Here is a 12,168-nt window from a genome sequence, read left to right as displayed (position 1 = left end):
CTTTGTTAATTGAATTGAACTTCCATAATCCCAATCTTTTCTTAGGAAATAAATAGGATTCGAAGATCAAACCAATTAATCCCTTGACCTTCCTTTATCTTAGTAAAGGTTAACAAAGTTGAATTAAGATTCAACCATCATCATCATTGATAAGGATAGCTAGGATAGGACCTCCAATTTCTCATACCTTGCCAAAAGTTTATTTTACAGTTATTTATTTATTTTAATTGCTATTTAAATTATTTGTCATATTTGCTCCTCATTCTCAAAACCCCAAATTTACAATCTCCATAACCAATAATAAGAACATACTTCCATGCAGTTCCTTGAGAAGACGACCCGAGGTTTGAATACTCGGTTACCAATTTCAAGGGGTTTGTTACTTGTGAGAACCAAAACGTTTGTACGAAGGGATTTTTGTTGGTTTAGGAACTATATCTACAACGCGACTGTTTTATTAAAATTCTTTATTGGCAAAAATCCTAACGTCAATAAATTCGTCAGCGTTTTTAACTTTAGTATATGGTGATTTTGTGAACCGATCTCTCTATTTTTTATTAATTTTTTATTACTTGATCTTTTAAGATCTAGAAGATACTTTTTTCACGAGTTAAACCTATTTTGGTTTTTGAGATTGGCGAGTTGCACTGATTTAGTCTCTGACTTTTCAATTGCCACAATTTGGTCCCCCGGATTCAAAAAAGTGCACCAATATAGTCTCTCATGTATTTTTCATCGCCGGAACTCAATACCGTTAGTGGCGTAACTCAAGCCTTGTCACGCTAGACATATTAAAACGACGTGGTATGTATTTTGGTGCTAAAAAAGGCATTAAATGACATCGTTTGAGGGTTTAAACATAGTTAACGTTATACCCCTCTCTTTTAATATTATTCAAACTCTGAAATGATATTATTTAATACTTTTTTAGCGTCAAAATATATAAAATATCATTTTAATATGTTCAATATAACAAAATTTAAACTATCTCATTAACAGTATTAAAGAGAGATTATATTGATACAATTTGTTAAATTTAAAAAATTAAATTGTGACAATCAAAAAATCAAAAACTAAATCAATATAATTCGTGAATTTCAAAAACTAAAATACGGCTTAACTCTTTTTTTTCACGGAAGAAAGCTCCCGTTATTAATCCATTATAAATCTACATCTACGTATAATATATGTATAAACAAAATATATGAATATGAAATATCTTTTTCTTTTTTTTTAAACGAGAAATAAAAAATGAATAACGTAGGTAGAGGGTACATATTGCACCACACGACCGTTAGGAATGGCATATCCGTCAACGCTGGGTCCCATCTCCCAAATAACGGAGACAGAATCAGAACAGTTCACAGGACGCGTTAAGGTTAAGCACCGCTTCCGACACGATGTTTTCGCGTCTCCCGAATATGCGGATAAGACACCAAACAGATGCTGATTCATGCTGATTACGCACAAATGCACAATTATCAAACTCACTTTGTTATGATGAGATAATTTCTTTTATTTTTTCTTATTCTTATTTCTTCCCCCGATTATGCCTCACTTTGCGACTATACATAATACATGGGAGCCTTATTCCTTTTATCTTTTAGTTACATATTAAAAATAATGAAATTTGAACCTCAGATTTATTCTATTCTATTTGACCATACCATTGTAATGGCTTTCATTCTATTCATGTTGGGTAATTAATTAAGGACTTTTATTTTATTTATCAGATCGAATTTATTCTTTTTCTTACTATTTTATAACTCTATATTATTTAACTATTTTCACATATTTAAAAACATTTGATAAAATCACGGTATATTATGTTGGGTAATTAGTTGTGGTGTTTCCATGTTTTCTAAAATTATAATATACGTAATTATAAAATATTATGATAGATATATCAAATCGATTCTAAAATTTTAAAATCCTTTTTAGACTAATTTATATAGTAATAAAATATTAGAATTTAATAATGAAATTGTTAAAATTTATCGTGCATACAAAATTTTTCAAAAATATAAATCAGCAAAACTTATATTATATTACCGAATATATATTAGAAATTTATTATTTTTAAAAAATAAATAAAATCACCTCGAATCCCCAAAGAAAAATTGAGATTGCTTAACAAGTGAAACATTGCATACCCATATTTTTGTATGAATGTATGATAGGATGGAGAAGCATTATTCCTTTATGCTTCCGTTCCGTAGTTCCATTCCATCTTATACTCTTTTAATTTATTTAATTTCTAATTTTATTGTCAAGAGTAAAGAAAAGGAAATGCCTCTGGCTTTAAAATGACAAGAAGCAACAAAGCCAGAGCGGGAACGAACACACACACACACAAGAGAACTCCTCTTCTCTTCTTTTGTGCATAAATATAAAGCTCTCTCTTTAACCTCTTTGCTCACACAACAAGCAAAGCATTTTAGCATTCAACACCTTATTAACCCGCTTTTCTAGAGATCCGTCCTTATAACTCCTTGGTTCCAACCCTTTCATTCCATTCCGTTAAAGCTTCTTCCTTATTTCGGTGAGTTCTTTTCTCATTTTCGTTACTCTGGAGCCTTCTTTGTTCTTGCTTCCTTCCTTTTCTTAGCTATTTACTTGAAATCTCTAGCGTTTTTTTCTTCTTTTTTTTTATGCCGTTTAAAACACTATTTTCGCAACAATAAAAGAAAACTCTGTTTTGCGGTTTTTCTTTTTTTTTTTTTAATTTGGTGTATGCGCATTCGATTGGCTCAGATCTGATGCCATTTTGAGATTCCAGCTGTCGTTTCTTTCGATTTTATCATTTTATATTTTCCGTTTTCCGTTTGGTGATCGTTAATGTTATGGCCTAACTCCTAACCGCCGCCGCCGCCGCCGGCGTCTCTGGTCAAAAACGACTTCTGAATCGGAAATATAGCTTACGCGTCAAACGGCGTTAATATGTTAATTGACCTTTTTTTTTAACTTTCCTTTTCCTTTTTATGTTATAGAAAAGTCTAATTTTACGCTATTAAGTGTTATTTAGTTATCTGTGTTAAAATTTGTAGCTATGGTAAGAAAATAATTTATTAATGTGTAATGAAGGATATGATGGAAATTATTTTGCGTTTCATTTTTTATTATTTTAATATTTTGAGAGTGTTGCAGATATGTCTCCACCAATTGAGTCCCCAGCCAAGGTTGCCATAACTCAGCATTCTAAACCTCCACCACTTAATGAGAGGATCATTTCATCCATGACAAGGAGATCCGTTGCTGCACACCCTTGGCATGATCTTGAAATAGGTCACCACTAACTTCTATTTTTCTCTTTGAAAGAAAAGATGATTTTGATCAAAATGTGCTTCTTGTGTTTTCTTACTTTGTTTGGCATTCTAATTGGTGATTTCACTACAATGCAGGACCTGAAGCTCCAAAGATCTTTAATTGTGTAAGTATGCTTATAATGCTGAACTTAAATTTTGCAAATTGTTGTAGTTTTGGATGACCATTTACACTGTAAAGGGTAGTTATTTTTTTGACATCGCGATACACGTGTGAAACTCCTTTGCCCTCACAAAATGCATCAAAATTTAAATTCTTGTTGTAGAAGTCTTAAGCATCAATGCATCATAAACATTTTTTAATTGATGGCATGAATTGTGATGTAGAAATACAAAAAAGCAGAGAGATGGAAATGGATATTTTCTATTGACACATTTAGGAAGAATAGAAAATACAAAAAATTTTGTCTTTTAGCAGAAAGATTTTGCATGTCCCAACGAGTTTCTGTATCTACTATCTATGTCTTTCTCTCTCGGCATTTTTATGTCAATGACAGTAGCCAAACATAGCCTTCAGGGATCATTATTTGATTGATGCCACGCATTATAAGTATACAATAGAATGCTATCTTCAATTACAATCTCTACTAATTGTACAACTTGATATGCAGTTATGGATACAAGCTGCATATCAAGTTGTGAGCTGAAATTGTTATCTGAAAAGGAAATTAAATAAGATCTTTATGGCGAAAAAGAGAATTTGACATTTTGGTTGCAATGAATATTTCAGGTGGTTGAAATTGGAAAAGGAAGCAAGGTGAAATATGAACTTGACAAGAAAACTGGACTTATCAAGGTGATCAATCATAGCCTGTTGTACTGTTTAGCATGTTAATCTTGTTTCTGTATGATATTCCTGAACATGCATTCATTTGCAGGTTGATCGTGTGCTTTACTCATCAGTTGTATATCCTCACAACTATGGGTTTATCCCACGTACCATTTGCGAGGATAGTGACCCCATGGACGTCTTGGTTATTATGCAGGTACTTTCATTTTGCTCTTTGTCAAGCATCAACTTCTTTCAAATAATTCCCTGTGTGATGATTCCTTGGGATCTAAGCACATGTGAATGCAGGACTTTTGTCAAATCAGGATTTGGTTGCAAATTGTAATGTGAATTGCATGTATTTGGCATTTGTAGAAATGTTGTCCTTCTTGTGGATGGTAGCCTGTCAAGTTTTTGCACAAGAGCAGGCAAATTTGATATATTGTTATTAATTATAAAATAGATTTTTATTGTGATCGTCAACAATAAGTATTTACTAATGTATTATATCAGATGCAACAAGTTGGTGATTCTGGTACACGGCGCAACATTTTAAGCAAGCTTTTCAATATAGCTTCTATAGTATTTTCATGATTCTACCATCATATGCAGAGTAATCATTTTCTATTTAAAAATGATGTAGACATTGGGCCATATCTTTCTTATTACTAGGCTATGATCTGTCAATTCAAAATTCATTATTAAGTTACCAATAAATGTTTGCTAACAAATAGTCTTCTGGTTCAATCTTTATTTTTATTATTTTTTTATTTTTTGTATTAAAGATTTGTGAGCCATCTTATATTGCATGATTTTTAGTATAAGATGTGTCATGATTTAAGGTTTTGCTACTTTTTTAGATTCTAAACTTTATTCATACTTCAACAGGAGCCAGTTCTTCCCGGTTGCTTCCTTAGGGCCAAAGCTATTGGACTTATGCCTATGATTGATCAGGTATAAATATTAAATACACAGTTCCTAATACCACATGACAAGAACACTTCTTTTTTTTGTATTATTAATCATACACTAACTGACAATTTTCAGGGTGAGAAAGATGACAAGATCATCGCCGTGTGCGCCGATGATCCCGAATATCGCCATTATAATGACATCAAGGAGCTTCCACCACATCGTCTGGCTGAAATCCGTCGCTTTTTCGAAGACTGTATCCTTAAAAATTTTTAATGCTCTTATACTATAGTTTGGTCAGAACTTCCTTATTGTTAGGATCTGCTTAAACACTCGATTACATTATTCTTCTTTTTGCTTTTTGTTTTGGCACAATGTTTTTCCTTCATAAAATAAATAGACAAGAAGAATGAGAACAAGGAAGTTGCGGTAAACGACTTTCTTCCTGCCACAACTGCTTATGAAGCAATCAAGCACTCCATGTAAGCTACAATTTATGTGGTTCATGCACATTACTAATGTTTCTCCTCAGTTTATTAAACTCGAAGATTTTTATACCTTAAGATTAATGAGTTTACATAAATTGATATCATAAAATTTGACCCACAAACTCTTATTTGTTTATTGGAGGATCTAAACTGGCAGACCCTTAAAACCCATACGAGTCAACTCGAGTTTTGGATAACCTTGTTAAGAAAAGTTTAGGGTCTATTTGCCATTTCGTTTAAGGAAATGTATTTGTTTACATTTTCAGTATTCTGTATTTTAAAAGAGTTGTAAAAAAAAGTAAAAAATAATAAAGAAAATTTTTCTGAACAGGTCCTTATATTTTTTTGCCCTAATAGTGCCTTTTCTCAAATATTCTAAGAATTCAGTTTTAATATTTACAAACGTATAACTATTTTTGTTTGTTCTGAAGGACCCTTTATGCGGACTACATTGTGGAGAGCTTGAGGCGGTAGTGTTGATGCGTGGGAATTTCTTTGATCCTGAAGAATTGAAGACATACTTATTATGATTAAAGGATGCAAGTTTTTACGAATATACTATATATTATGACGAAAAAGAAAAGGCTATATATACATGCATATTATTTTATTATTGAAGAGTGTGAATTCATATCTTCATTGTTTTTTTTTTTTTTTTTTGGTTAAGTAACGGGGCTAACGCCCTCATATATTTCATTATTAATACCAAAATTACATGTTCGTTCTCGCCTTACTTTTGTAGTCCAAGATGGCTCAAACATGCATTTTCTTTTTATATTATATTCACCATTACCCTTGTCTTTATGTGCTTATGGACTGTATATTTGCCGTATGAAAACTATCGATTCGGATATAATTTTGTGAAAATAGATTAAGTAAAAAAAATTAAGAATAAGTAAATTGTGAAGCAAATATTTTTATTAATGACAAATAAATAATACAAGAACTAAAAATAAGAAATAGTAATGGAGAACATGTATTAAGAATTTCACTAATGTCACAAGAGAATGATTGAATTTTTTTAAAGTGGAATATTTAATTTTATGAATTTTTGTTTGTATTTGATGAACAAAGTCAAGAATAATTAGAAAAATTAAAAGAGAGCAAAGAATAGAGATTATTTTTCCAATTTTTAGAAAAATCTTTTTATAGAAGTGAGTTGAGGTTTTTGATAGTCTCAAGCTATTTTAAAGGGAAATTATATTATTCAATGGTTACAATGTCATATTCAATTTATCTTTTTTATTACAAGACTTGTTATTAAATATAGTTGGTTGAAGATATTTTTGGGTGTTCTCGTAAGTCTCTTTCACTGAAAATAGGTGTAAGAAAAAAGTTGATTTCCATAGAATACGGTAGTAATTCTCATATTGTTCTGGATATTCGTGATAAAGAGATATTTGGATAAAAGAGTGCTCATGATGTGATATTATTAGTGATGAGACATTTAGTTTGATTCACTCTTAACTAAATGATGTTTTCTACACTTCAAATTTAAATAATCAGTTTTTACTAATTTAATTCACTTAAAAAGATTTAATTTTTTTGAATGTTCTTTTTGAATTTTATCCTTTTGGTCTAACACTTATAAGAGGAGGTTTACTTTTTTTTTTTTGGCTATGTTTGAACTATCTAAAAATTATTCATATACAATAAAATTAAATTTTTAGTGTACAACAACTATCATTGACTTCTTTTATATTTTACAAGTGTCATGTTTATCTTACGGCCACAATCTCCGTCTCTACCAACTATATTTGTTCCAGCTTTTCAGAATTTTTGATGTGGAGGCTGTTTTTCAATACTGTATTAAAAGGTAAAACAAAAAATTAAAGAAAGATATTAGATGCCATGAACAATTTATATGCAGAAAAAAGATAAGGATGCAGAAAAAAAAAAGGATAAAAGAATGTGGACAATTTATATGAATGAATAAATATGAAATGCCTAGTTCAGATGAACTTGTGAATGGGTCAATTTAGATTAACTTTTTGAGATTAATCTAAACATGTATATTTATTAAAATAAAAATTCATGATATATTCAGATACATATCTTAATATATTCGAATTTAATCAAATTCTTAGGATCATTGTTGTGTTCTTGTTTCTTTTCTTCAATGCTCTTGCAGCAGTAAGTTAAATAAGTCTATGAAAAATGATTATCAATCAGTCTAGCGACTATAACAAATATGAGGAATGATAGGGGCCAGCAATTTTGGTATTTTGTAACTATCAATTGGCCATCAATAGTGTTTTTAATGGTGTGATATTATATCTACCGGTGAGAAATCACTCATTTTTATTTTGATGGTTAAGTGCTGGCCAAAAAACACAAAAGTTGCTGGCCCCTAGACTTTTCTAACAAATATTATTGTGTAATAAAAGTCAATTATAAACAATAAGTATTCTTAGGAAGCTAAAAACATATTCAAGAGAACTTTACACATGCAACAATAATTCTACATTGGGAAACAAGATAGAGAACATACGCAGACTCCACTTATAAACAATAAATACTCACTAAATATTAACAAGACTTGTTAGCTTTCACTCTATAGCTATTTAGATATGCCCTATACTTATTTTGTTTAAGAGAAAGTATAAAAATAGAAGCAAATGTAAGCAAGACTTCCGAGGAATGGAAAGAAAATTATCGAGAGAACAACAAATTAAGATTATGAGAGAAGCATTGGTGAAAGAAAATGAAGACTTCTGAGGAATGGCAACGTTTTATGGTAATGATAGCAAAACCTCAGTCCGAGAATTCTGAACTTCCATCATCATGGGTCATTAAAACCTAAAATATATTTTAGCATTATATATATAGACTGACTAGACTAATTAAGTATTGTTAATAATGATTAAAATAGAGTAAAGTATCGTTTTTGTCCTCAACGTTTGGGATAAATTCTATTTGTGTCTCTAATGTTTAAATCGTCCTATTTATATCCCTAACGTTTGTAAAAGTGATTCAACGTTATCCTGCCGTCAATTACACATCATGAGCGCTTTAGTTTGAGTTTTAAAAATCTTTTCTTGAAGTTAGAATACAAATGTCTGGGATAAAATCGATAATCTACTCCGAAAAATAGCTCATCAAATGTTGAAACTAATTCCTACAACATTTACATAATTCACTTTTCTAGAGACATAATTGAATCTAAACACAAATAGTGGGTATAATATTAAATCGAACACATCCAAGTGAGACTTAATTGAGAATGAATACATCAAAGTGAGAATAATTGAAAAATATAATCTGATTTGTTAGTATAATTGATAATAGGATAACATTGAATCACTTTTATAAACGTTAAAAATACAAATAGGACGATTTAAACGTTAGAAACACAAATAGGACTTACCCCAAATGTTAGAGAAAAAAAGGATACTTTACTCATTAAAATACGAAGAACATATGTTAAATGAATATAACTTCAGAAGCATTTTTATTATTAAAAAGGGCTGGTGACAGAAAAAATGAGATACTAACAGCAATGTAAAAATATAGAACATGGATATGAATAATAAAATATAGATCTTTTTTTATGTGAAAATGGGCCGATGCAATGTAAAAACTCACATTGTAATATTATTATATCACAACACATGAACATGAATTGTATTTGAAGGAATAAGGCCACCATGCTTCATTAGTTCAGTTGGTTGAATACTTCATTTTTGTTTTAGAAGTCAGTCTGAATGTATTTCTTAACCTTTCAAATAGCTTTGGTTGTTGATAAAAACTTAACCAACAATAATGAGTAATCTCTTCCTCCAAATTTAAATGATAAAGACTAGACTAGATTAGAATAAAGATTGATTGCCCTAAACTTAGAAAAATGGTAGTCAAGTTGAATAGTGATGAATGTGTTCAAAGAGCCATAGTGAGAGTTAGTAGCAGCAGCATCAAAGCAACTTCCGTAGACGTTAATACTATATAGTTTTGAATGAAGACTAAGCTAAGCTTCAGTGCTTCTTCTTAGTTCTTACTTACCAACCCAAATGAGTAATTAATCAAACCCACATAGATATTGGTCATAATATGAGAATCAAATTTGTCCAACGTGAAATTCAAGTAAGATTGGACAATTACCACAGCACCAGTGACTAGTATGTAGAAATCAGTTGGAGCTTCATTCTGTAAGATTACATCTTCTTTAGGAGGAAAATACTCTGCTTTCATCTCTGAAACCTTTAAAGATTGAATAAATAAATCAAAATATAAGTCTCCAATGCAAATTTTATAAGTAACTGATGTAATTATCAATACTAGCCATGAAGAACATTTTTTCATTACCAATTGAAAGAGTAAATAATTTGAAACGCCTCGAGATAAATAGACTTCATCCACCAGAGAATAGAAGAGAAAATGTGAAATGCTTGATCTGATGGTTTTAGGAAGAGAATCAAGTGTCTCTTGTTGTTGTAACCCTTTGGAGTCTGTTCTAAACTTCAAACACAAATGAACAAGCATTTGGTCTTGCAAACGAACAGTTAATTGATTCTTTTGAGCAAAATTTGAGGCAGCTTGTATGGTGTCTCTCTAAAAATTAATAATAAATAATCACAGTTATACTCAAATCATTCAAATTAGTGAATTCATTCATGTATTTAAATAATTTACTTACAAATTTTCAGGTTCGGCTTGTTCCATGGACAACTAAGTTAGTCATGTTACCAATCAAATATGCAGTAAGTCCCAAATTAAAAAGCATGTAAAAGATGTCAAAGATCATCTCTCTTGAATTAACTGGATGCAGATCTCCATAGCCAACAGTTGTTAAGGTAGTAATTGACCAATAAATAAATGTAACATATCTTGTCCACAAGCTTTGCCGAAGAAAATTTTCCATTGTTGCTCCAATCCATATCCTTCTGGGATCACGATAACGAGCCGCGATAAGATAATAAAAGCATGCAGCACAATGTACAGCAAATAGGGTAACCTGAATAAATCACACAAATATTTATCTTCTTGTTCCTATATACAAATCCAAATCATCTTCATTAAGCAACAAAGTATGAATTACTATAAAACTTACACAGATAAGTTTGGCACATCGAACCCAAAAATAGTTATAGCTTTTGTCCTTTTCCAACCTGAGAAAAAGCATAATATCTATTATTAACCAAATATACATTGCATTTTAATGTAAAGCTCTTCTTCTTACCTTGAAAACAATGCACTAACTCTTCGAAGACGCCATAGACGGAGCATGTTGAACAGGCCATAAGTCTGCAGAGGTGCAGGTGACAGCTTTCTAACAAGCTCTGAAGGAATGATAGAGATCAAATCAAATGCAAGCCGAAGATCAAATGCACCTCTTTCGATACAGTGGTACCTGCTTCATTTATTTATTTGATGTTAAATTTAATTGAATGACGACATGCACGGGAGCAGCGTAGCGACGAGCGGGGGCAGCGGAGCGACGACCGGCGCTACGGCAGCGGAACGACGACGGGCGCAGAGGTAGTGGATCCACGAAGGTGCAGTGGCAGCGGAGCGAAGATAGCGAGGCGGCAGCGGAGAGGGAAGTGGGTGAAATGGACAAGTAAAACACATTTCTTTTGAGGTAAAATTTATGAAACGATGGACGCGGTAAGTAAAAACTGTTGCAATTTCTTTGATAAAAATCGACTGTAGTATCCCTATTTTATATAAGATTTAGTTATTCTTTTAGTCTTTGTGAAATTTTTAATTAGATCTTTATATATATATTTTTTTAATTAGATTCTTGCATTAAAATTTTATTTTAATTAGGTCTCTCTTAATAATAATTGACTTAATTGTATAGGAACTCAACTAAAAAAAATTGGTGTAGGAACTCAAATAGATAGAAAAAAAGTATAAGGACTCAATTGAAAAAAAAATTGGTACAGGAACCCAATTAAAAGAAAAAAAAAGTATAAGGATCTAATTGAAAATTTCTCGGAACTATAGGGACCAATAGAGTAATTAAACCTTTATATAATAAATCTACATAGTTCGTTTAATTTTAAAAAGAGATCTTCATTGTCTAAATTGATCGACGACAAAAGTGATCGATATTATAATTATTAAAATAGACGACCTTTCTGTCAATTCTTTTAAAGAATAATTTTCACCCACCACTCTGTCAATAGTATGACGATAAAAAAAAGGTGTTAGAATATTACAAAAATAATAGAGGATGTTGTCATCGATTTTAATATTTTATTACTAATAATTTCTTTTTCATTTTATCGACGATAAACTGTCGAAAAATATCGACAAAAAATTTGACCGTCGATAATTATACTGTTTTTTGTAATAATAAAAGTTAATTATATATTTGTATATATTTGTATTATTTTATATATTTTTAATATTTATTTTATATTTAAATATGTATTTTATATACGTAATATACTTGTACTTATTTAAATAAATATTTTTAACAAAAAAATTAATTAAAATATATACATACGTTATATTAAACAATTTAATTAAATTATCTAATATGATTTTCAGACATAATTTTCAAACATCTTTCATGTAAATAGACATCATTGATTTATCTCTAGAGATTTATAATACAAAAAGAGATAAACACAGTGCGAAAATGACGGAAACTTTGGCATCTTGATAAACTGTTAATTATGTGTTCAAAATAATCACCAATGGTGCATATCCTTCGTCTAGAGTTTCGTAT

General features: G+C 30.5%; 1 protein-coding gene and 1 pseudogene across 1 annotated transcript; one reads left to right on the top strand and one right to left on the bottom strand.

Moving 5' to 3' along the window:
* The first annotated feature begins 1,462 nt into the window (after window positions 1-1,462).
* LOC112727258 (soluble inorganic pyrophosphatase 4) lies at window positions 1,463-6,225 on the top strand. The gene is made up of 9 exons (XM_025776935.2): window positions 1,463-2,542; window positions 3,148-3,285; window positions 3,402-3,430; window positions 4,054-4,119; window positions 4,202-4,309; window positions 4,981-5,046; window positions 5,140-5,260; window positions 5,405-5,486; window positions 5,924-6,225. Exons 2-9 carry the CDS (start codon window positions 3,150-3,152, stop codon window positions 5,964-5,966), a joined length of 651 nt encoding a protein of 216 aa, XP_025632720.1. The 5' UTR covers window positions 1,463-2,542; window positions 3,148-3,149; the 3' UTR covers window positions 5,967-6,225.
* A 3,188-nt stretch (window positions 6,226-9,413) lies between these two features.
* Window positions 9,414-11,060, bottom strand: LOC112729919 (potassium channel AKT1-like; annotated as a pseudogene).
* Between the last annotated feature and the right edge of the window lie 1,108 nt (window positions 11,061-12,168).

Source organism: Arachis hypogaea, chromosome 12 (genome assembly GCF_003086295.3).
Source record: "Arachis hypogaea cultivar Tifrunner chromosome 12, arahy.Tifrunner.gnm2.J5K5, whole genome shotgun sequence".
NCBI classification, from domain to species: domain Eukaryota; kingdom Viridiplantae; phylum Streptophyta; class Magnoliopsida; order Fabales; family Fabaceae; genus Arachis; species Arachis hypogaea.
This window is presented reverse-complemented; position numbering and strand designations above follow the sequence as displayed.